At 53.2% G+C, this 25,335-nt stretch overlaps 1 protein-coding gene across 9 annotated transcripts; it reads left to right on the top strand.

Moving 5' to 3' along the window:
- Positions 1–551: 551 nt before the first annotated feature.
- VEGFA (vascular endothelial growth factor A) lies at positions 552–24,154 on the top strand. 9 transcript variants are annotated; one of them, XM_063328742.1, is made up of 9 exons: positions 552–1,292; positions 7,387–7,438; positions 12,595–12,791; positions 14,591–14,667; positions 15,082–15,114; positions 15,276–15,422; positions 17,861–17,932; positions 19,087–19,218; positions 21,505–24,154. In XM_063328742.1, exons 1-9 carry the CDS (start codon positions 1,227–1,229, stop codon positions 21,524–21,526), a joined length of 798 nt encoding a protein of 265 aa, XP_063184812.1. In that variant the 5' UTR covers positions 552–1,226; the 3' UTR covers positions 21,527–24,154. The 9 variants fall into 9 exon arrangements, 7 of the variants coding, with proteins under 7 accessions (XP_063184812.1, XP_063184814.1, XP_063184813.1 ...); XM_063328744.1 differs by lacking the exon at positions 15,276–15,422; XM_063328743.1 differs by lacking the exon at positions 19,087–19,218.
- Positions 24,155–25,335: the final 1,181 nt, after the last annotated feature.

Genomic DNA, 25,335 nt, shown 5'->3' with positions numbered 1-25,335 from the left:
GCGTGGGGCGGGCGGGGAGGACGGCGGCGGGGGCGCGCACCCCTTTACCTCCGTGGCCTTTTCGCCGAGCGCGGAAAGGGATGGATGGGATGGGAGGGGAGGAGGGAGGGGAATCGTCGGGGAGGGTGGGACTTCGCCGGAGCCTCTCTCCCCGCGGCCGCGCCGAGCAGTTGCAGAGCGCCGGCGAGCGGGCGGTGGGGCGGGCGCTGCGCGGGGAGCGGGCGCTGCGCGGAGCCGCCGCTGGAGTGCGCGGAGCGGGGCTACCGCTGCCGCGCCGGGGGCGAGGAGCGCACGCCGCGCCGGCGGGGGACAGCGCGCCGCGGAGAGCAGCCCTCCGCGGGCACCGGGACCTGCTGTTGGCTTCGCCGCCTTGCTTTTATCCTCTCGTTTAATTTATTTTTTCCCCACCTATACTTTGATCCGCTGGGATTTTTTATTTTATTTTTTTTTTCCTCCCTTTCCTGCAGAGCCTCCCCCCGCACCGGTTCCCTCCCTCTCTAGCCAGTTTGGATTTTTTTTTTTTTTTACATATATTACTATTCTGATTTTTTTTTTCCCAAAGCGGCGGACAGAGAGAGGGAGAGAGAGAGACAGAGACAGAGAGGGCAGGAGGAAAACGCTCTGTTCGTCCCCTCCGCCACCACCACCCCGATTTGCGGAGAGGGGTCGGGCCAAGCGGCGGCGGGATCAGCCCCTTCCCCCCCCCTCCCCAACCCGGGGAGGCGACCCCGGCTCGGGGAGCCGCCGGAGGCAGCCGCCGCGAAGAGGGGGCGCAGGAAAAGAGATGCATTGAAACTTTCCGCCCAAACTTTGGCGTGAGTGCGGGAAACCGAGCGAGCGAGCGCGGCGCGGGGTGCCTGCCTGCCCCGGCGCGGGGAGAGCGGCCGCGGACGGGCGCCGCTGTGGAGCTCGGACTGCCCGGCGGCGGGGGCCGGGCGGCGGCGGCGGGGCGGCCGCGGAGCCAGCGCTCGGCCCGGCGGAGCGCCCACCGAAAGCAGCAGCGGGGGCCGGCGGAGAGCCGGGCTTATGGAGGGGTGAAACCGGAGACCCCGAAGAGGAACCCCACTTCCCCCGGAGCTCCTCGCAGCGCCCGGCCGGCGGCACCCCAGGAGGCGGCGGCGGGCACGGAGGAGGCGCGGGCGAGAGCGCGGCGGGGCGGCGGCGGCGGGGCGGCGGCGGCGAGGCGGAGCGCGGCGGGCCCCGCTCCGCGGCGTGCGCCGGCAACCATGAACTTTCTGCTCACTTGGATCCACTGGGGGCTGGCGGCGCTGCTCTATCTGCAGAGCGCGGAGGTAAGCGGCGGGGACGGGGCGGCGGTGGCGGCGGGACGGGGGCTTTTGTGCCCCGCGTACGTGGGGGGGGGGGGGGGGGGGGGGCGGCGGAAAATACTTTTTCACACACCCCCCTTTTCTTTCCCCCCCCTCATCTCCCACCTGCGCGGTGCGGTGCCGCGCTGCTGGCACCGTGTCCGGGTGGGTGCCCGCAGCGCGGACACGTGTGTGTGCGTGTAAAGCTGCAGCGTGGGGAAGGCGGAGGAGGTGGCAGCGAAGGTGGGGGGGGGGAAGCGGTGCCCGGCGCTTCGCAGGCCCCCGGAGCAGCCGGCAGCGCCGTGCGGGCTGCCCGTGCACGTGTGCGCGCATTGCGCGCCCCTGGCGGCGTGGAGCTCCCGCGGCGGCGGGGGACGGGGGGGTCCCGGTGGGGGACGGGGGGTCCCGGCGGGGCCCGTGGCCGTGGCGCCGGGCCCGGGGCGCTGCGCGGCGCTGCGCGGCGCGGGGCAGGGAAGGGAAGGGAGGCAGCGCGGTGGCTTCTTGCATCAGCCTCGCCTCCCCGTCCTCGGGTCTCCTGACATTGCAAAAGGGTGTTTCAGGCGGTATTTGCCTTGGGTCCCGGCTCGGGTTCGTGCCGCCGAGTGGAGTTCAAAATACCTCGCTGGAAAAACAAATAGAGATCAAAGAGGACAAAATGGATCCTGAATTTCTTCCAGATTGATTTTTTTTTTTCCTCCTTCTTTTCAAAATACATATCTCCCGCACCGAGATTACAAAACCGCGCATTCTTCTCTTCTCTTCTCTTCCTCCTCAGTCACTTTTACTTTTGCCTCATTGTCATTCCTGAGGGTTAGAAACCAACTCTTCCTCCTTTTCTTTCTCTTTTTTTTTTTTTTTTTTTCAAGAAAGGCAGCTTTCTGTGCAAACCTGTCCTATAAATCTGCTTTCTAAAGAGTCAGGAGGGCTGTGTTGCCAAGAGATATTAAGGGGTTTAGACAGAGTGCCCACGTGAAAGTGGCAGTTCGCTAGGTGGGCATGGATTACATTCTAAAGGCTATAACAGGTTAGTTCTCTCCTGCCATTTCCCCTCAGCACTCGGGAGAGAACGCGGGCCAGATCATCTCCTGCAATCGCAAAAAAAAAAAAAAAATCCACGTCGCTTGCAAACTAATGTTATTCACATTGTTTGTTCAGCACCGATGCTGGAAGGTAACTCCCCAATTAGGAGCCATTTCAGCTGTAACTGAAGTCATGCAGGCACTGCACGCTTTGTTTCTAGCCTGTTATATCTCTACTTTCTCCAGTGACAGCCGCACATTAGGCTGTGCTCGATGGGAACCCGAGGCGCAGCTCTCACTGGAGTGTGCCACAGAGCAGCTCCGTGCTTGCTGCCTGCCTGCCAGCCAGATTTGGCTCGTGGGACAATTCTTTCCGCTCTCCAAGAGTTTTTCCACCGTCGCCTAAAACGGGGGTTTCTTTGCCTCTCAGCTTCTCAGTAAACTTGTGCAGTAGCGTCGGTTCCCCAGCTATAGGTTAGACAACTCTGTATTTGTGACTAGTGATAATACCCTTTAACCCTCCCCTTGCTCCTTCTCCCCTCCCCTTCCTCTTCCCCAGAGGAGGAAACGGCGGATCAGGTAGAGTCCAGGTCCGACTGTCCTCAGGAGTCACGTAAAAGCCTTCTGCTGCCTTTTCTCCTAGGCAGGAGGATGGTGCCGATGAGAAAAGAAAGAGGATAATGCTGGGGGAAAAAAAAGTAGGGAAGAATTACAGGGTGTTGGTAGGGCTGGGGGGAAATGTTGCGGGGACAGATACATGCGAGATTGCGAGATGTTCAGATAGCTGGGTGATGGCGGGCCATATAAGTGCTCAGGCAGATCGACGGTGAGGTCTGCCCTTCGGTTCTGTCCTTATTTGTCTGTTGATTGCCTGGGCACCACGGTGATGGGAACGTTAGAAATACCAGCAGATCTCACGTAGGCAGCTTGACGATGACTCCGGGCATGGCAGAAGGCATGACTCTTCACGCCGGGACTAGGGTTTTGTGCTTTGATGATAATATTTATCTGTACTGTTAATCTGGCTGTCGTGCTGAATAAAACCTATCTAGCTAGCCAGGCGCGTTGGAGAGCATTAAATAAAAGCCCTGGCAGAGGCTGAGTTCGGAGAGCGGGGTCCAACGTGTGTCAGGCAGCTTTCCTGAAGGCGAAGGAGGAGGGACGCAGGAATCACGGCGCTCCTCTGGTGAAGGTGGCAGGGGGATGGCTCCTTACTGAGGCAGTTGTTACAGTCGCTCCTGCAGCACGGCTGGGACGGTGGGAAATCATGTCATGGTTGGGGCTGGGCGGCGCTGATGCCACAGGTGTCTGCCTCCACTGGTGGCGGTAGCCTTTCCATGCAGGAGAGGGAGGAAAAGGTGCTTTTGCAGTGCCGCCCTCCCAGCTGTTCGCCTGTGCTGAGCTGCGGCGCACAGTCCTCATGCCCCACGGGGTCGGAGAGGTTGCGTTGTCCCCTTCCAGTCCCCCCTTTCCTAAAGAACGGGAGATGCTTGGTTGTTCCCCATCTTCCTTTGTCTGCGGGTCTTGGCAGCAGCCTGGTGGCAGGTCACCCCTGATGAGGGTCTGGGAACTCTTCCCTTCTTGTCCTGAACCGGGGAGGGACCTGGTTACACCAGCTGTATTGCTATAGGGAACAGGCAGCGATCAGGCACGAGGGAGGGAGGGAGAGCGAGCCTGTGACTAGACTGCTAATGATCGCACACCCACCAGGCTCCCTGCCTTTGGTGTGCCTCTGCGCCAGGCCACGATGGGGAGCCACCAGAACCTGCTTCCCCAGCCCGTAGGCAGCCGGGACGCAGTGGGTCACCTTCCCCAGAGCGGCTCCGGGCCTGTGCTCTGAGGACAGGCTGGGAGGAGGAATGCTCCTTTGGGAGCAGGGGAGAGGAAAGCCCGTGCTGACATCCCAGAGGGACTCGATGATTCCTCAGCAACCCCACATCCCCTCTCCTGCCCGTCCTGCTCCGTGGCAGAGGTGCCTCAGCTGTGCTGGCAGCTTGTGGGATTACTGACCTCTGTCTGCATGTACAATGGAGAAGGAGTGCAGTGAGTCCCGTTCCACCCCCCTCCCCTTAAGTAGAAACCGCTGAGAAGAATTTCTAGCGCCTAAGACGAAAAGTGCCTTAACTCCTGTCCCAGAGTCCCTCTCAAAGTGGATGGATTGTTTGTTCCAGTCCTAAACAGTTACAAAGCTCTTTTAATGAGGCTGCACAGATTAGGGGGAGGGGAAGGGAGAGAAAGACGGCTGGTGGTGGTGGTGGTGAGGGGGGTGATGGTTGGAGAGGAACGGCTTGATTAACCTTTTCTCTCCCTTCAGAGAATAACTTGCTGCGGACAGGGACAGGGGGAGAAGGGGGACAGGGAAGGTGCAGACACATGGATGGTGTGAAGTGGGTTTATTTGTTAGGGAGGGTTTTACTCCACTGCAGGACGTGCATTTGGTGCGACCTGCAAAGGGCATAGAAAGGAGCTTCCCCTTGGTCAGCCCCATTCCCGGGGTCATTTATCCCACTCTGGAGCCCAGGGGTTGCTTCCACACCTCAGTGAAATGTTGAAAATATATTGGAAGGAAATGGTGTTACCGAGCCGTTGGGTAACTCCAAAAGCCAGCAGAGGGGAGTGTGACCTTCAGGCTCCCACCGAAGGGCATGCCAGGCCTGCTTGTCCCTTGGAATGCTTTTGGTTCCCCATTACGCTGTCTGATACGTACCAGACTGGTTTAAAGTAAGGCACAAGCCCCTGCCTCGCCTGCTGTTCTTGTGGCTGGGCTTTGAGGGCACAAGCCACAGGTGAAAGGCACTGCCGAAAGGGCAGAAAAGTTTCTTGGTATAGTGAGCAGAGAGCGTGTTACTGATAGTTCTGGGAAACCTTTCGGGTTTCTGCTCAGAGCTTTCCTGGTAGCGCTCAGGAGCTCTCTGCAGACTTCATACCAATCTTGTTTCCCATCCTCGGGGTGGGATCGCAACCCAGGTCTAGGTGAGCGCTGGGAGAGTGTTCTGGGTCCTGCCCCAGGACATCAGGGGCAGGGCGAGGTGCTGGCCAGGCGCAGGTGAGCTGTGAAAGTGTGTGGCTTGCTTTTACTTCCCCTCACCTGTGCACCATGCGTGCTTACCTGTGAGGAGGCGGCAGGCTTGGCAGCCGTCCGGGCAGCCTCGCATAGAGCACGGGTAGAATGACCCTCAAGGTGTCTCTGAGCTAATTTTGCTCAGTCCGTCACGGTCATTCAGTGTGTGAACCAAAAATCCCTCTGCAAAAGGTCTTGGGGGCGTTGTGACTTGGATAAACTGACTTGGCTTGTGATCCTCTTCCTGTGCTACGACAAAGATTGAGGCTTTTCTGCCCTTGATGCGGTTTTCTTTTGACCCATAGATTGTCAGGTGCCGAGTGGCTTTGGAAGGCCACTGCAACCTCTGCTGCCTCCATTTTGTTTGTGCTGTTGCAGTGACCTTCACACTTCAGGAATGAAACTGTTTCTGGGAACCTGCTTTTTAAACTGTTGTCACAGCATTGAGGCTGGGCACGCAGCCCTCTCCTCCCCAGAGAAGAAATAGATCCAGGCATGGGGTGGCTCGGGGTCTGGGCTGGTGAGTTATGCCCAGGTACAGAAAGGCTTTGGTTGAAACGAGAAGCAAGGAGTTGGGTCGGGGGGACCTTAGACAAAGGGAACTGTGCGCAGACACAAAGGAGCAGCTGGGAGAAGGGGCTTCCAGGGCTTTGCTGTCTCTCTTTCCCCCTCCTTTTAAAAGCTGATGCTTTGGGCTGCTGGGATGGTGGTGCTGCCCTGTGCGTGGGGCTGCCTAGAGGACCATAGGTGGCAAATTCCCCTTGTGAGCTTGAGGTGGACTTTGCCTGCTCAATTCAGTCCGGCTATGAGATTGGAGGGCCTTTTTCAAAGCCTAAATGCAGTGTATCGCGGATGAAGCAGTATTTTGTGTGTATTGCTGCACTCTTTTTGGCCTCTGCTGAAAGGCAGCAGGTTCTGGGGCAGATGGCATCACACAGGTGGAAACATACCTTGGAGAAGTGAAGAAAGCCGGGCATTTTTTGGTTTTGGTTCATAACAGAACAGCAGGGGGAAACCTGACTTGGCTGGAAAAGTTACGTCAGAGCTAAAACCCTCACGCAAAGCAGGAAGAGTGGAGTTTTTGTTTCACCTGGAATTAAAAAGACTTCCCTTAGTAAAGCAGCGTTAACACTTCTCCGACCCCATCTGGGGGTGGGTTACCTGCTGCCACCCCTGCCTGCGTCACTGGTGTGGCAATGCCCTGGCTCCCAGCAGGAGCGAATACAGAGCTTGGGGCTTTTTTGGGGGGTTTGTCCCAGGGAAGCTGCGGGGGGCTGCAGGGCCGGGGACTGGGCCAGTTGTATGAGGGCGTGGGTGGGAGAGGAGGGGGACCCGGGCGGTTGGGCGGCCTTCGTCGGGGAAGCGGTGCTGTCACAGTTAATCGCCCTGACACCCGGCCAGATGCCGACACCTCGGTGGCCACCACCACTCCATGACAGACATCTGTGACATTGAGAAGGGGAGCCATGCCCTTTCGCGCCTGGACGCCCTTCTCCCTGCCCGAATTCACCTTTACGGGGGGGTGTGTGTGGAAATGGAGGCGCCCAGCCCTGCCGGTCATGTCAGCGGTAGAAGGTCACCCCTGTTATTCTTCTCCCCTGGGCCCAGCTTTGCTTTAAGGTTCTTGACCGTGATCCCTGGAAGTGCCTCTCGAGGGACGCCTTCCTCCCTTCGGGGCCTCTCTCGGTCCCGCCGCGCTGGAGGCCCGGCCGCCTCCCTCCCGCCTCCTCCTTCCCTTCGGCCCGGGGCCGTCCCGCCGCCCGGGTCCCTCTCGCCTCCCCGGGGGACGGGGAGGGTGGGGGGAACAAAAGGCCCCTCTGTGCCCGCCGGGCCGGCTGGAGGGGAACGGCCCCACCTCGGGGGTGCCCCCTCCCGCCGGGGCCTCCCTCCGCCTCCTGCCCGGCGGGGCGGTGGCGGCGGCGGGCCCGGGAGCCCTCTCCGCTGCCCGGGACCGCGTAACGGCTCCGCGTTGTGACCCGATTTTCTGTTATCTTTGCAGTTGTCGAAGGCTGCTCCTGCCCTGGGGGATGGGGAGCGGAAACCCAATGAAGGTAAGCGCTGGGCGGCTTCCCGGCGGCGGGTGGGGGCGGCCGGGGGCTCGGGGGAAAGAGGCCCGAGCCCCGGGAGCCGCCGGCGGCCAACACCGCCACCTCCCGGGGAGCGGCGGCGGCGGGAGCGAGGGGGGCTGCCGGCGGGAGGCGCCGCCGCCGCCATTAACCCCTTCGGCCGCGGCGGCGGCGCCCCCCGCGCTCCCCCTGCGGGCTCGCGGCGGCCGTGAGGCCGGGGCGGCCGCGGGGCCGTGGCGGGCGGCAGGGCCGGCCCAGCCCGCCGCTCGCTTCCCACCACGCTGAGGCAAACTGCGTGCGTGCGCTCGTGCACATACGCCCGCTCATTTATATATATATTTATCTCTCTCTCTATATATATACACACGCACACACTCACGCACACAAAGAGCTGAGTAGCGGCGAACGGTGGTGCTGGGGGTTCGCCACGGTGCCGTAGGAAGGGATTTGTCATCTTTGCTGCCCGCCTCTTCCCCGGCGGTGCCCGGCTGGGTGGCCAGGGCTCATCCCCAAACAAAGGCCGAAGCAGCGCCCCGACTCTCCCCAGGCGGCCGGGCGGCGGGTTTCTGAGGGCAGAGAAGGGAAAAATGGGCAGCCCAGGGTGATTTTACGGAGTCATGCCTCCTGACAGTCCCGGGTACCCCCCCCCCCAAGTCAGGATACCACTAAGCGCTGTGGAGAGCCAGGCTTGAAAAATACACTGTTTTATTCCGGTTTGAGCTAGCGGTCTTTGCAGATTCATGGGGCAGCAGTGTGATCCAGTAGGTTCCACTTAATTCCTTGCTGGTGGTCCAGTGCAGGTGGGGCTATCGCCTGGTGAGGGAACCAGAGGTGGTGCCTCTGCAGCTGTTGTGATTTTTCTGTCACTCCAGCTGCCCACAGGCCAGGCTGTGGCAATGTCCTCTGCCTCCTTGGTTTGTGCAAGCAAATGTAGACCAGAAGAGCAGTGAGCCCCCAGGTTAGTCAGAGACGCCTCCTGCAAGCGCCCTGTCTGGTGGAGCCCTGCGCGTCGCGGGAGGTTGTCTTTCTGTCTGCACTCCTCAGTTCAGAAGTGGGGTGAAAGGGCTGTGGACTTTAGAGCCTTCAGGCTGAGGTGATCGTCAGCGGCTTTAAGACCATCCTGACTGTGTTTTCCCCATACCTTCATCACAGAGCAGACCGCTTGCTGCATGGCAAGGTCTGGGGAAGTTCTTCCAGGGTCCTCACGGGTTGTGACCTCCAGCGTTATTCCAGCTGGAGGTCAGCAGAGGGCTCTAGCAGTGTGGGCCTAGATTGGCTTTTTTTTTTTTTTGTGTCGCACTCTATTTCAATTTCTGTTGCACTCTGTTTCAATTTCTGTAACTTTATTGGTGTGACAAGCTGCATGTGTGTTGCCAGAGGTTGGTGGCTGGCTGTGTTTGGGATAGGTGTCCATTTTGCATGGGCAAAATTCCTGATTTTTCTGGCGGGCTGCCGCCTGTTGTGCTTGACCCTTGCTCCCGCTGAAGTCAACAGAAGAAGGTTCAGTGACTCCAGAGGGATCAAGATGGAGCCTGCTATGAGGCTTATTTTGGTAATTGGTTCTCTGCTGTTGGTAGAGAAGAGGTAGTGTCCTCATCTGTGCCATTTGTTGTGGTCACCTGTCTTCCCAGGGAGGGGAAGAGTTGAGAATGGTGATGGGATCGCAGGAGAAGTTGGTCTGGCAATGTGAGCGGTGGGACTTTGCTGCTATTGCCTTGGTGCTATTTCTGGTTCTGCAGTACAGATACAACAGTGAGCTAGAAATCAGAACTCTTGGCATTGCCTTCCTGGCTCTACTTCTGTCCTACCCCATGACCTTTGAGGTCCTCTCTCAGTACCTCAGTTTCTCCTCTGTGAAGAGGAGATGATGATGTGCCTCTGTTCCACAAGGAAGGCCCTGTAGTTCCTTCCACCGAGGCTCTTGGGGCCTTTGGGCTTGGGGTGAAAGGTGATTTTGTGTCTTTGGCCATTTTGTGCTTGTTCTGAGATGTCGAGCTGTGACAGGTTTTTATTTGGGATGGACTTACTCTGGTTGGAGACTGTAATTTTAGCTTCAGCCCCTACCCTTTTGTGCTCAAGAGAGCCTTCCACATGTTTTGTGGCACGGGAAGTTGTAGAGGAGTCAGACAAACACTCTTTGTTTGTTCCACGGGAAAAGATTTTCTGGTATAAATAAAGGAAACCACCAGCACTTGTGGCTGCGCTTTTATTTTTAAAAGAACAGTGTGTCTGTATTGCTGCTAAGCCATTGACGGGGAGGGAGGCAAAATGATCATAGACTTGCTCCTTTTCTAGTCTAGCATGTTCCCACTTGACTGCTCCAAATTTGGACTTAATCCTGCCTGCTATGGCTATGTCTGCCCCGAAGAGTTAATGTGCGCCCTGACTGGGTTGTAACCTTAGCTTCCCCCTCCATTGACAAAGAAGAACCTCTGACTCAAATCTGGAGGTGTTTTGCAGGGTAGGGGTGTGGGTTAAATGCAGGATTAACTTTTAACGTGGGCTGAAGCCCAAATTGCAGGAAGGGAGCAGGCCAAGTGGTGTTAGTCCTTCAGTGACCTTCCTATGTTTCCCCGTGAAAGACAGATCTTCTTCCGTCCCTGACACAACCAATGGAAAGGAAGCACAGACTGAATCAGCCCTGCAAAGTGTGGAATATGACTCCCAGTGCATAGGGGTGAGTGTAGGTAGGGTGGCAGGGACAGGGCTTTGCTGTGAGGATGACTACCTCAGTCATGCGCTCCGGTTTGGTTGCTAACTGTGCAAGTGAACTATGGAGCCTGGCACAGTCCCTGTGTGAGCACTCTGTGTCTGGCAAAATCAAGGCAACGCGCCTTTCATGGAGGGATGTTCTGACTGGCAGCTGGAGAAAGATTCCCCGTTTCCTTTTCAGAAGCTGATTCAGACTTTGGAAAATCATCGTATGTTAAAGTAAAGGCAAAAACTCCCAGATTCTTTATGGGAATGATTTGGTCCTGTCAGATCTCCCAGATCTCAAGTATAGTATCAGGGTGAAAGTAAAGCCTCTGCAAAAGAATTTGAATGTGCTGTTCTGTGGCCAATCTGTAGTCCGGATTCTCTGGTGTAATCCAACTGCTTGCGCAGTGCAAACATTTAGAAAGAGTGGCAGACATGAATCAGTTTCACTTCATTTTTTCTACTCTGTTTCGGTTTCTGCCTCTTTATGCCCCAGACTACTGCCATGAGCAGCATTTGATCTGCACAGGTAACTGCCACTTTCCCTCCTCCTCTTCTTCCTTCCTTTCTTCCCTCCCCTCGACATAGGTCTGTAAGCATTTCTATCCTGAACTGTGCCTTTACTGCCAGAGTTCCCAGGTCCTTTGCTGGCACAGCGTGAATAATCAACAGTGCAGTCCAGTGGCTGTCATTGTGCCTGCAGAATTTCCCACATATTAAATTGTTCAACTTGTTGGAAGATAGGCTGTGAATACAGTCACTCCGAAGGGGAACGGGAAGAAGGAGGTAGCCGCAGACAAGATAGGAGAACAGACAGGAGGCATACTGCAGTTAGGGGAGGAGGGAATAGGAAGGGAAGGGTCAAGGAACAGAAACATGCTGTCTTCTAGATGAGGAATACCAACAAGCAGTCCATGCCTGCCAGGCTACATTTCCCTTTCACAAGCCACTTTCTCTTTTAATAGCTGCTCAGCTCTCTGACACTTCAAACTCCCTGGATGGAAGCTCCTCCCCTCTTGTACCCGCTCTCAGCACTGTGGCACTGTCAGCTCTGCATGACCTAGAATTAACTTTCAACAATTAACTGCGGGCTGTGAGCTCCAAGCCCTGCAGCTTTTGCATTTTTGTGGCAAAGTAACCTTTATGCCAGTTTGTCACAAGTTCAGGGCACTTTAGAAACGCTTACTGGAGACCATTTTTTTCCATGATGCAAGCAGTTTGCGCTTATCACTCAGAGTTATCAACCTTGGTGCTGTAGGACTCTGCATACTGTACAGGTGGATCATTATAGTGCATAACAGCGTGCGGCAGGTACTATCTCTTTGTGTGTACTCTTATCCTCTGCTCCATTTGAAACATCCTCCTTTGCCTGCCTGCTGGAAGAGCTAGGAGAGCTGGAGGGTTCCAGGTACTCTGAGGTGTTTGCAGAACTGTACCAGCAGCTGGGTTTTGTGCGTGTGTACTTATCTCTCCTATCTCTCATCTCTTTAAATCTCTCCAACCCTTGACCAAGCAGCAAAATGAAGCTTTGGCAAGAGACTGGGAAACATTGAGAAACGCTTGTGAAATCAGTGCAGATCGCAAGCAGTTAGTGTTTGCTCCATTCGGAGGGAAGGCAGGGGATAATGGCAGATCCACCCTGTTCCCCTTCCCACACTGCCTCATTGTGGTTCAGTAGCCAAGTACATGGTCTCGTTAGTCCTGGGGGTGCTGTGGGCTTGCTTTGAATCTTTCAGTCGGTGGCTTGATTCCTTGGGCTGGGAAAGTGGTCAGTGTGGAGACATGGAGGCTGTGACTTGTAGCAGGTGCTGTTGTGGTTCTGAGGTGGCCTGTTGAGGTGGATATTCTGCTTGGACAAAAGAGGTAGCTGATGAGAAGAGTGAAGATGCATGGTTCAGAACCCGCTGCTTGTTCTCGGGAGTGTCTCTGTGCTGAGGTCTGTAGAAAGGATGCTTCTGCCTTATCCCCTTGCCTTCTAAAGCCCACTGGGGCATCCACTGGCTCTTTTGAAAGCAGGTAAAAGACAAATGGGTGAAGGGCCTTAATCCGGAGTGCACATCATCTGCAGCAGCCTCACGTGCTTTTTGTCTGAGCTAATATGCTTAGTGGCAGCGTATCTGAGAGTATGGGGGCTAGCAGGGAAGAAGTTTGGGGAGGAGGCACCTGTGGGACACGTCATGGTGCCAGGGAGGCAAATAGTGAGTCTCTCTTGTCTGTCTTGCCTCTGCCCTGAAGCAGCGTTAGGAAGAGATTGTCTCTTTCTCTTCCCCACTTGATTTTCTGTGTGTGAGTAGGACAGAGACAAAGGAATTGGGCCTGCAAGACTGCTAGTGAGGAGCACAGGGTAGATGTGTTGCAATTGTCTGTCTCGTTTTAAGGGGCGAAGCACTAGATGTTCTTGAGCTAAGTTTGTATTAACTTATTCCCTCCATTCCTCCTTTTAGTTATCAAATTCCTGGAAGTCTACGAGCGCAGCTTCTGCAGGACAATTGAGACCCTGGTGGACATTTTCCAGGAATACCCTGATGAGGTGGAGTACATATTCAAGCCATCCTGTGTGCCTCTGATGAGATGTGCGGGTTGCTGCGGCGATGAGGGCCTAGAATGTGTCCCCGTGGATGTGTACAACGTCACGATGGAGGTGAGGGCCCAGCTTGCAAGCTGGCATGCTTGGGTGGAGGAAGCAAGTCAGCCATCACAGCCACCCCAAGTCCCAGCTCCCAGCTAATTCAGAGAAAGGGCAGCCTACCCCAGGGAACTGGAGATTGTCGGATCAGGAGGGCTTGCCTCTATTCCTGACCCTTGTGCCCAGCGTTGCACCATGCAGGGTTAAAAGATGAGTTGCTCATCTCTATTCAGGGCTAAGAGGGGAATCTCTTTTTTGGCTCTGACCTCTATGGTGCCCAAATACAGTAGCTAGGAGCATGCAAAGGGGCATTTCTGCAAAGGAGTGCTTGGTGCTTTTAGAATGCAAAGGAGCATTTCTGATGCCTTTATCTATGAGGCCCCAAAGAACATAATCCTTGGGCCCTTGCTCCACCTTAACTCTGCGTTTGGTCCACACAGCTGTTGCTCTGAAGGCAGCTGAGTAGTGCAAAAGGGGAAAGCCTGTCAGTACTCCCTCCTGGAGGGCATGTGAGGTCAGCCTTTACCAACAGAGCAGGGGATTTGGGTCATTAGCTACATTGGCACAGCAGGGGTGGAAAGGGGCTCTAAGAAACACAGTGCTTCGGTGTCAAGTGGAAAAGCCTTTCTGCCTCTGGGCATCCTCCTTCTTTGTTGGGAGGCTGCTGAATTCATTCCTTGGAAGAGGCCGAGATGGCCGTGATAGCAAAGGCTGGGCACATGGGGAAGATGCAAACTCCGCTTTAGAGAGCTTTGTCAGTGCCCTTGTCTGCCAGCCTGCATCCCAGCATGTGTCCACAATGGTGCTGGTGCCCATTACCCTTAACATGTTGCTCCCTCACCTGCTTTTGTGCCTCAGACTCTTGAATGGCCACTGTAAATATTGCCATCATTTTTTGATATGGATGAGAGATGTGCAGGACTGAGTGATTAACCAGCAAACTCTGTTTACCTGTCATTTGAGCTGTGTTTGAGCTCTGGCAGAGAACCTGTCTGTGCCCTTCCATGGTTCCCCATACTGCTTTTCCACTTGCAGGCTCCAGCCTGGGCCAGAGCATACTAACATGGTGTAGCTGGGGTTGGTTTTCTTCCTACCATTCCTTGCTGAATTACAATTTCTGGCTGGTATGCCTGCATGCCTGTGAAGGGTCAGAGGTACCTGAGCAGACCTCTGGTGCAAATGCTAGAGCTAGTGGTCCAGCCGGGTTCTGGGTTGAGGGACTGTGGCGATATATGCATAGCTTCTAATATAGCTTCCCTGGAGGCACCTGGGTTTGGGGGATGGGCAGTGTCTGGCTCTGCAGGACTGTTTTAAGCACAGATCACCAGGTTTACTTTGCGTGTTGCGTCACTGAGAAAGTGAGATGTCAGCTGGGAAGGAATGGTGGCTTAGGAAAAAGGAGTCGGATATGGAATTTTGCTTTGGGCTTTTTTGTTAGACTGAAGCACGCTGCTACATGAGAGCAGGCTGGATGCTCTGTTACTGTCTCTCTAGCGTCAACCAGGGATGGCTCAGTGAGAACCTTGCTATGGTGTTATGCCCTCTCCCATGCCTGTCTCCAAGGCAGTCCACCAGTGCTGGCACTTTGCATGCATGAGCAAACAGAGCTTTGGCACGAGCCTGGTGTTGCTGCTTGCTTGTGATCAAAGGCCTTCCCTGACTGGGGGAATGGGGCCTCAAAGCCAGCTCAAACTCTGCCATGCTCTTCCCAGGAGCACCTGGGGTGCAAATGCTTTGCCACGCAGCAGGCTGATTTGGAGCAGTGAGTATAAATAGTGAATGGGCAGTGACCCTCTCTGTTTCTTTCATTCCAGATCATGAGAATTAAACCCCATCAGAGTCAGCACATAGCGCACATGAGCTTCTTACAGCACAGTAAATGTGACTGCAGGTGAGAATGGAGCAGCATTGGTTCCTCTTGCAATCAACTTATTCCAAGCCTTTCCTTTTTTCTGCCATTGGGTTGGGACTATTGTCCAGAGGCTTCTGCAGTCTCCTCAGTTGGTTTGCAGTGGGATGGCTGAGCCTGGGGAAAGAAGTACTTTGCTGGCGTGGCTCCTCCATCTCTAGATATCACAAGCGGACAATGCTAGCCTGCAATCTGGGGTCTTTTGGCACTGGCTGCCAGCGAGGTGCAACAGGAGAGTAAACACTTTGAGAAGGACCACTTAACCTGTGCCATGGGCATCCTGCAATGCCAGCTCTACATGTCCTTCCCTGGACTTGGTGGGAACTGGGGATAATACTGAAAGTATATATGGTAAGCTACCTTCTAATGAGGCCTTTGTTCTTTCTTCCCCCACAGACCAAAGAAAGATGTCAAAAACAAACAAGAAAAGTAAGTGACAAGCCTTTCCTCCTTTCTCTTTTGGTGGTTGGTTGGTGTTTCCTCTACCCACTGCCCCTTGCCCTTTTCTTTGGTTGGAGATACTCACTTTGAGGTGTTTTTGGAAATGGCAATATAGTAGTGCATGGGGCGACACTCTGAATCCGTTCCAGGTGGGCACAGAAACCCAGATCTGATGGTCCTTCCTTCATACCCCAGACCTGGAGCTTGCATGACCCACGGCCGTGGCAGTCATTCCTAATGCTTTATCCCGAGTCAGGGAAGTCCCGTCGTGTGTGTCCTACCAGAATGGATTCAAGGTGCAGCCCCCGTTCTCCCTTCCCTCTTCCTGGGGTGTTTCTGGTTACTGCAAATCGCTGCCTTTCTTTAATATTAATTTTTTTCTTGCTGCTTGAGTGAGTACTTGCTGGCTTCTTTCACAGCAGCCTGGGTAGGAACTCTGCTGGCTACAGGGAGAGGTGGCAATAGAGGCCTGGTGGAGGCAGGACTGATGCCATGCAGGATGTGACGCTGGTTGTGGTTGGGCGGGGGCCTGGGAGGGTGTCAAGGGAGATGGATGTCCTAGCCGGGTCTTGGTGGAGGCTTTCATGAGAGTTTTTTTTCAATCTGATGGATTTTCTCTGGTGACCTGAAGGACGTTAAGGCACAACCTTCCCTTTCCTTCCTCCCCAAAGTAAAAAGGTTGTGGAAGGTAGAGAAATAAACTCTCGTCCTGCAGTAGCCGCAGGGACGATCACAAAACGTGGAACAACATCGAAAAAAAAAAGAGTGACCTCTCTGGGCGAGAGGGTCAGCTGGACTGCACATGGCTGGGATAGCGACTCTGCCATTTAGAGGTGCGGAGTTGGAGAGGAATGGGGTGAATATTGGGAGATGAGGCTGAAACAGAGAGAGAGAGAGCAAGCGGGAGAGTGAGAGAAATTCTTTCAGCCCTCTCCTGGTGGTTGTATATTTCTAGCTGCCTTCCAGCCTCTCCTCCTTCCCCTGGAAATCTGCTCCTGGCTGCATCGGGCTGCGTGCAGCCAGCCCTCCTCTCTGTGCAGGGCGGTGTCGGGGATGGTTGGTCTGCGTGGCTCTGTGGTTTGAAGGTGTGCGAGAGTTGGGTCTGTTTGAACTCTGGTGAGGATGGGGTGTGGGTGAAGCAGCCAGCCCGGACTGCTTTGCATTCCCTTTTCTCTTCTAACAGCACCTTGCCTGCTTTTTGCTGGTTCTGCACTCCCCGGGGAAGGAAGGGAAGGGATGGGAGAGATTGGTGTGCTTTGATTTGTGCTGGATTGAAAGTCCTGTTATATTGGTGCCCCTCTCCTCCCTTCAGGTCGATTTTCCTCCCCTCACCGCCTCTCTGTGACTCCTGGCATGTAGGGCAGAGGCTGGGAGCGAGCTGATGCTCTGACACTCGTTCCAGTGAGACGACTTGAACAGGGCCTAAGAAACACCTATGGTGCTTTCCCTTCTGTCCCCCCATGTCCCCTCGACAGCTCCCTCCCGAGGTGGGCTGCACCAGGGAAGGAGGGAGCCCTTGCTGAACTGCCGCAGTGCTGGGGCTCACTCGCCTGACCAGCCCTGGTGCTTTGCCTAGGGCCTTCTTGCATGTCTCTCCCTTGGTCCTGTGCTAATGTGGCTCAAGGAGCAGCGCAGGCTCCAGCCTCCCTCCGTCCCTGTGCTCTCACTGGGCTGTAGGGATCCACGGTTAGTTCCAGGCCTGCGCGTCCTAGCCCCTGCCTGTCCCAGCTCCTGCCCAAGAGTCAGGAGCAACTGGTGAATTTTTCAGAAGAGAGTCAGTGCCTTGGCTCCGTCCACTCATCTGTCTGGCAGATCCCTGTGGAAGGTGAGGGGAGGGAGGGAAAGGAGGGAAGATCCTAAAGCTGCTTGCTGGTTATCTCCTGGGTGTCATAACTAGGTCAGGCCTCCCTCCTTCCCCTTCGGCACTCAGGAAGGAGGCTGCCAGAGGGGATGTTAGCAGACATCCAGCGAGGTCTCCTGGAGTCCTGCGAACCACAGGCAGGAGGTGGGGTGGGCAAGCAGAGCCTTTGGGCTAGATAGCCCTCTCCCACACAGCACTGCTGCGTAGACCAGGTCTCTCCCCTTTTCTGTGGGGTGCTGAGGCCAGGCCCCCTTAGCTCCCATCCTAAGGCAGGATTATCACTGGCTGCCCTGCAGCAGAGCTGTTGGAGCGTGGCTGCCCCCTGCTAGGCCCGGTGCCGGGCAGTGCTTCAGGTCAGAGCGGTTTCCCTTTCCCTGGGGAGAGCCCCTCCGCTCAGGTTGCCTCTTGTCAGCCAGTGTGCGTCTGCGCTTTTGTCGCCTGGAACGGTTGTCTGCACTCACTGCGGTTGCGTGATGCTTTCACGAAGCTTTCTGTTCCTTCCCCCTCACCCCCTGTCCCTCTCCCACTGCCCCTCTGAGGCTCCAGCAGATCCACCTCTGCTGGCAGCAGCCCTGCTGGAGGTGGTCTCTGCAGAATCCCCTGGTGTTGGCTTGGCTGTGGGCAGGCTGGTTGCGGTGCCGGCAGGAGCTCAGGAGGGCCGGAGAACGCGTGTGCGAGGTGGAGATCTGTGCTTCGTCCCTGGGACTTGCCCTCCAGTCCTGCCTTATGTGCTTCCCCCCTCCCAGCAAGGCACATGGCTGTATTTTTTTTCCTTTTCTTCCTTGCGTTTTCTTCCGTTTTCTCTCTATCTCTCCCTTTCTTTCCTTCTCTCTCTCTCTCTCTCTCTCTCTGTTTTTTTTGTTTTTCTTCCAGAAAATCAAAGCGAGGAAAGGGGAAGGGTCAAAAGAGAAAGCGCAAGAAAGGCCGGTACAAACCACCCAGCTTGTACGTTTGTGTCCTCTGCTTGTAGATTCTTTTCCCTCCCTCTCCCCAAACCAATCCGCCTGCTTGCTGCTCACTCAAATCTCACCTTCCCCTCCCAGTCACTGGTGGGCTGCAGATCCTGCAGGGGCAGCGCTGGTGGTGGCACCGCTCTGGCACTAAGGGCGTCTCAGGGAAGGTGGCTTTAGCTTGCTTGGCTCTCTAATCATCAGTGGTGACCATTTTCCCAAGGCATAAGTGTGCGGGTGGGTGGGCGAGCGCCCTGCACCTCTTTTCCGCGCCTTCTGGTTGCAGCTCTGTCATCTGCTTTTCCCCCCCACTCGTCTTGTGCCCTCACTGCTACGACGACTGGCGACAGGCAGGCTGGCATCTGCCGTGCATGTGTGTGTGAGCGTGCGTGCGCGCGTGTGCGTGCGTGTCTGGTGGAGTCACAGGCGGAGAGGAGAGGTGGGACGGTGGGAAGCTGAAGAGAGGGTGCTGGGGAACTGGGGTGGGAGCGGCGGGGGGGTGCCTCTCTCTTTTTTCCTCTCTCTGCTGGATTTGGTGGCTTTTCTCTCCCTGTCTCTCTGTCTCTTCTGCTCTGCCTCTCTCACGGTGGTTCACAGAATTCTGCATTGTAAATTCACGGCCCCTTCGTAGGAGATTCCTAGGTGGCAAGGTTGGGATGGGGATTACAGAAAGGAGGGCAGTGCCAGCTGCAGGGGTAAGCACGTGATACTGGAGCCCAGCTGCTTTCCGGGGGAGGTGAGACCCCGTGTATTTAACTCGTTTAGCCGCTGGCCTCTTTCTACTCGAATAGCCCACTTCAGAGAACTCCTTTCATTGATAAGTCAATAGCTGGTTGGGACCTCTCACCTTCCCATCCTTGCTTTCCCCTTCTTCCTCCCTCTGTCCTGTGCCGGTGGATCCAATGCAGCATTTGTGAATACTGTGCAGAGAGCCTGTTTTCTTTCTCTTTTACGCTAATGCAAGGGGATGCTGTCCTGGGGCTGCCGGGGTGCTGCTGGAAAATCCATCAGCCTGCGACGCTCCAGTGGGCAGCATGGGGGCTGCGGGAGGGGGCAAGGGGATTGCTTTGATGTTTAGGGTGTTGCATGTGTATTTTCTTTCTGCTGAAGCGCTGTAGCTTAGACATCTTTCCTTTTGCCTTTTTGCAGTCACTGTGAGCCTTGCTCAGAGAGGAGAAAGCACTTGTTTGTACAAGATCCCCAGACCTGTAAATGTTCCTGCAAATTCACAGACTCACGTTGCAAGTCGAGGCAGCTTGAGTTAAACGAGCGCACTTGCAGGTTTGTGTCCTGAAGGATGAAAGAGAAACACACAAAGAGAAAGAGAGAGAAAGAGAAAGAGGGGGGAGCTTGCTTCCTGCTGACTTCTGGCACCAGTGCTATATGATTACTTCTTTTCTCTGTCCTACGTGGGCCAGAGGGCAGACGGGCTAACTGAGAGGAGGACAGAGTTTCCCTGTGTCAAAGAGCGGCTGCGCGTTTCAGATGTGCTGTCAGGACTTGGACGGGGATGGCTCCCAGAGACAGGGCGTTTGTATCTATGGTATCCTTCCCCGTAAAACAAGATAACAGAGTTCATGTTGCTGAAGTAGCCAGGGGGAGGGTCTGTAACCCTCTGCCTGTATGCAACTCTCAGCGTACTGTTGGACAAAGACAAATCCTTAGCTGCCTGAGATTTGACCAGCACTGTCTTCCAAGCACTTTTTATGTGGCTTGTGGACACTGCTGTGAGCAGAGTGAGGAAAGCCAGGTCAGGAGCCTCCCTCAAGGCTGTCCCCACATTCTCCTTTGCCTCTTAAAAGCCAGGGAGAGCACCCTGTCCTCTTGCACTGTGCTCACAGTTTCCTGTCCATGTCTTGGCCAGAACTGGGGTTTGAGGGGCTGCACTAAGGGCTGTGCTGTGGGATACAGCAGGATTAAGTCTGTTTCTGGGTGAAGGCAGGCAGAGGTCTGTATTTCAGGTGCGAGGTGGGAGGCGCAAAGACACTGTGTGGTTACCATTTGTTCAGAGATCCGTGCTGTGCATGTGTCATCTGAGTGCTCTCTGTCACGCACCATCTGTGGCATAGACGTGCAGAAACTGATTCCTTGTTCTCACCTGAGTGCTTTGGTGAACTCGGTGGGGTCTCTTGACTCGCACCAGCTATGTGTGTGTCTCTGGTGTGGGGTCATCCTGCCTCTCCAGAGAGAGACATAGAAATGGGGTTGCTAGCGAGCCTTTGATTGTGACTCTGAACTCAGGCCCCTTTCAGAGAGATGTAGGAGATTCCTCCTGTCAAGAGTGTTGCAATGGCAGTGGCTGGATGGGAGAGGACAAGGGAGAGAGATCCAGGGTCCTCTGCGGCTACATCCTGAAAGAGGAGACATCCATTTGCCTCCATTTGCCTGCTTAGTATTGGCTAGGTGACTAAGGCTGCTACAACAAGTAGCAACTGCTTCTTTAGGTTTGAAAATGCTTTGTGCCCAAACCAGAGGGGCATTGGCACTGCCAGTGTGGTGGAGACTGCTCTGTATACAGAGGAATTTTCTGGGGTGCTGTAATTTCAGTGGGAAAGTAATTGATGGAAGGGACAGAATAGAGCAGCTTCTGGAGTCAAAGTTCTCCCAGCAAGCATAACCCCTGGAGTGTGACACCAGACCTAACTTTGACCTTTTCCCGCTGTTCCTGTTCCCAAACTGCAGAATAACGGGAAATTACCCTACAAAGTTTCAAGGGTGAGGAATAGTCACAGATATAAAGAAAAAACAAACAATACCCCAAAGAATTCATCATGGCAGAAGGGGTTTGCTGGTTTCTCTTAGCAGTCCCTCTCTATGGTGGGATAATTGGCACTAAGGGAGGTTTCCAGAGGTGTTGTGTTGGCCAGAAAGATAGGAAGGAGTCATAAGAGTGGGTAGCTTATCAGTTTCCAGATAAAAAGCTGGTTAAGTTGAAGTTCCTCATGCTCTTTTGTGGAGAATTAGAATTGGGCCCTACAGGGGAGGGTAAATTCTCACGACTCCTGCTGCTTCTTCAGGCTGCTGCTGCTGTTTTCTGGTGCTAACCCCTGCTCATGGCAGCTAGTGGACTGAGAGGCACTTCCTTTTTGCCTTCTTGCCTGCATGAGGCCTTGTTGCCTGCACTGCTTCCAACCCAAACGGGAGGCTAGGTGGAGAGCTGGGGGAGTGTGTCTTTCTGCATGCATTGCTTAGCCTTGTTTTCCTGTGTGTTTGTGTGTATCTGTGTGTGCATGGTGTGAGAGGGTGCGAACAAGACACTCAGCTCATCTGCGAGGAGGCCTCTGACTCTTCTCCTAAATTTACCCTGGTACCACTATCCCCCCCCTGCCCTGTCTAGGTGAGCCTGGGGGAATAGTATTCAATGACCGATTCGTGGGTCGAGATTCTCAGCTGTTTTGCCCCATCTGCACAGCACTTCACCCCACCAGTGACGTCATGCCATGTCTTAACACCACGTGCTCTTAAACACATTAGCCACCTCCCTTCCTTCCCTTCCCTGTCCTGCTTGCACCCCCATCACAAACATTAACACCTCTCTTTTTTTTTCCTTCCTCTCCTCTCTGACAGATGTGAAAAACCGAGACGGTGAGCAGCGGAAAAGAAGGGGGAACAGCCCTGTTTCTGGAGCCTGATTTCTCGCCTGGACAGAAAAAAAAAACAAAACAAAACACTAATCCAAATGAACCCTAAAAATGAAGGATCGGTAGAGCACAGCACTTTCAGTACGGACGATGGACTCCGGAAGGAACATTCCCCAAGGCACCCGCCGCACAGAATTCACCTTTGGGTTTTGAACTGTTTTATTTTATTTTTCTTTTCATGCTGCTAAATAACAGAGCCAGGAAGACTATAGGGGTGTATTTGATGGGTTTTCTCATGCATACATATATATGTGTGTATACATGCATATACATATATATATATGTATATATATTTTAACCACATCTATATATACATATATGTATATCTTAACCACACACACACACACATATATATATTATATATATATATATACTGATTATTTTTTTTAACATTGCTAATGTTATTGGTGTCTTCACTGGATAATACTCGACTGCTGTGGACACAAGCGGGCTACTTGGGGCATAAGAAACAAGCTAAGACTGGACTTGAGTAGAAGCGCTGGGTGTAAACTTCTTAACTCTAACTGACTTGTGCGGCCTCCGCTGTTTCTCTGTAGAGTGTGCTGTACCACAAACCACCTTCTCCTTGCCTGGGACAGGGAGGAGAGGTGATGGAGAGGATGGGCAGGGAGTTCCAAAGAGCGGCATCCTAGGGTGCGATGGGTCAAAGGCCAAGGAAATGGCCGTCTGCGTGATCAAGGATTCCTCCTCCCCTCTCTTCCCCCAACCTTCGCCCTTACTCGGCTCATAACCTGCCTGCCTTGCTGGGACATGGGATGTCAGTGTACATTTTGCGTTGACTTTATTCGCTATAGAAACTTTGCCAGAGAGACATGCTGGCTTCTCTTAAGGATGGTGGGCAGCTGATGCGCGCACTAACTTTTCCATTCGAGGAAGTATCACAGGAGTCTAGATTTCCCGCCCTTGGTGGCTGCAAAAGGACACAAGGCCTACAGTGTGCTGAAGCAAGAATGGGGACCGGTGCATAGCCACACAGTTGTTCAGCACTGTCTGCTTTCTTCATGCACAGAGCTGCCACTCAAGAGCATCCAAGATGCTTACGGAACATTTCTGGAAAGGGATATTAATCAAAAGTATATACACAGTAGGGGGGTGTGTGTGTGTATGTGGATGTGTGCATTTGTGTCTGTGTGTATGTATGTTTGTGTTTTTCTCTCTTTTTTATATATATATATTTATTTTTATACATATATATATATAAAAAAATAATATATATGTATGCCAAGTTGAAGGGGGGAAAAAGAAAGCAACTTCTGCTGCCTTCAGTTTGCGTGCCCAGTGTGAATGACCCTTAAGAATGTCAAGACATTTTTTTTTTTAATAAGACGTACTGTAAATATCAGGCCCCTTTTCCACGTCTCGGGCTGGGGAGTCAAATGTGAAGGCAGCTGGAATCCCTAAGCCGTGTCTGAGAATCTTGGCTATGTGTGTATCTGCAATATACGCTGTGGTGTATGTGAAACCCACCTTACACACGCGCGCACACACACACCCCCCTGAAAGCGTGTTTGTACATCTATGTGGATATATATAATCTAGTTCTGTGATTAAAATTATTAATAATAATAATAACAATCAAAAAGGTACTCAGTCTGTGTCAGAATGCTGCCAAACATCATCTGCAATTGAATTTTCAACGCCTGATAATGTACAACACGGAAAGCTTCCAAAAAGACAAGACAGTCTAAAAACAGACTCACAACAAGCGACTACTAACCACTAGGAACTCCCCATCCGACTGATGGCTTTCAGAAGGAGAAAAAAAACACACGGGTGGGTGCTTGCATCTGCAATGTATAATACTCATGCTGCATCGTGCGCAAGACAGAGGCTTCCGATGGGGGGGAGGGAAGAGAAAGTGTTTTATATACTTATTTAATATCCCTTTTTAAATTAGAAATTAAACAGATAATTTAATTAAAGAGTAGGGATTTTTCAGTATTCTTTGTTAATATTTAATTTCAACTATTTATAAGCCGTACCTCCTTTTTTTTTTTTTTTTTTTTTTTATTTGTACTGGTTGTGTATAAATTTAACCTTCCTGTTGTCCCGTCCCATCTCTCCCCAATTGTTGGCAGAGTCAGTAGCATGTTATGGGCAGTTATTTAATTAATTTCTCTAACACCTACCCCTACACATTCCTATTGAGACAAGGGTTAGATATACATCTACATACTATATATATATTTGGCTATGTGTTTGTATATATATATATATGTTTATGTATATGTGTGATTCGGATTAAATAGACGCTACGATTTTTTTATATATGTAAAAAGAAGAAACAGGAAAAATAGAAAATTCTACATCTTGAATCTCTCTCCTTTTTAATTTTAATATTTGTTATCATTTTATTTATTGGTGCTACTGTTTATCTGTAATAATTGCGGGGAAAAAAGATATTAACACTACATATTGTGTCTAGTGAATTTTTTCAAGATATTCCTTAGTACATATTTATTTTTAAACAAAGAAATTACAGATATATCTTAAAACGACGACGACGAGGAGAAACAAACTTTTTTTTGTATTAAAGAATTTAATTCTGACCTTGATTTCCTTTGCCTTCTCCTTCTACCTTGCATCCTGGTTTTCTTCCATTGTGTAACAGACCCTCCAGCATTGCCTCTGGAGGCTACAGGGCACCAGCAACCTGCCGGTCGGACTCTTGGATTTGGGCCCAGAGCCTCCAAAAGCATCTAGGTATCTAAAACCCGTTGAAATCAATGGGAGGTAGGCACCAAAATCCTTGTGGCGCGCTCAGCCTGAGTTCCCTGCTCGGTGAGAAGAGGGTGGTCTGATGGGCAGGAACGAGGGGGCAGGACTCCTGGGTTTCTTCCCGGCCTCTGACGCCAAGAAGTGCGGCGATGGTCCCAACCCTGCCTTTTGTCTTGTCAGGAGCCAAGCCCCACGTGCTGGGCGCTGTACAGGTACGAGTAGACGTGATCCTGGTGGAGTTTACAATCCAAGATGAAAGTCAAGCTCTGAGCCTGCCCTTTGCTGGTACTGGACTGGGTGTTTGCAGTTGGAGCAGTGTGTATGTAACCCGCTGCTGGTGATGGCTCAGCAAGACCTTACCGACTTGGCCAACGTTGAACAAAGAACTCCAGCACCGACCATGCTCATCACTTCTTGAGGGATTTTGATACTGTTGCATCTTTTGTCATGTGCTTTGGGGTCTTTGGGAGCAAAAGCTCCTTGGAAGCAGTGTCCTTTCCTCATCAGCCACGGAGGTCAGTGTATCACGTGTCAGTCATCTGGCCATGCTGGCAAGGAGCATAGAGGATGTTCCTGGATGTCTGGGAGGCGACTCGCCCAGGTTAATATGGACCACTGAGCTCATGGCTGCCTCGCTTCTGCTCTTGTGAAGGTAATGGATCTGGTTTTTATTTAGGGTGGACTTAGGTAGCTCAACAGGTGGATCTACAGTCGAAGCCTCTGGAGAGGGCAGAGTGAAGGAAAGAGGATGAGTACATGAGGAGGCTCTTGTTCATCTTGTTCAGTAACATCTTGTGGAGTGCAGCGGTGAGGTGAGAAGGTGAATGGGGGCTGCCTGTCAATGCTGCTGCATGAGGAACCCAAGGAGCTGCTTACCTTGTGTATTCACCACCAGCTTTTCCTTTGTGAGGATGGATCTATGGGCTGTTTCACAGATGGCTGTGCAAGGTGACAAAGACAGCAACCCTATCTTCCCTAGACCTGCATTGTCTCTGTGTGACCTGGGAAATGTTTACAA

Source organism: Chroicocephalus ridibundus, chromosome 3 (genome assembly GCF_963924245.1).
Source record: "Chroicocephalus ridibundus chromosome 3, bChrRid1.1, whole genome shotgun sequence".
Classification (NCBI taxonomy): Eukaryota; Metazoa; Chordata; class Aves; order Charadriiformes; family Laridae; genus Chroicocephalus; species Chroicocephalus ridibundus.
Note: the sequence above shows the minus strand (reverse complement) of the source record. Positions and strands in the feature narration are given on the sequence as shown.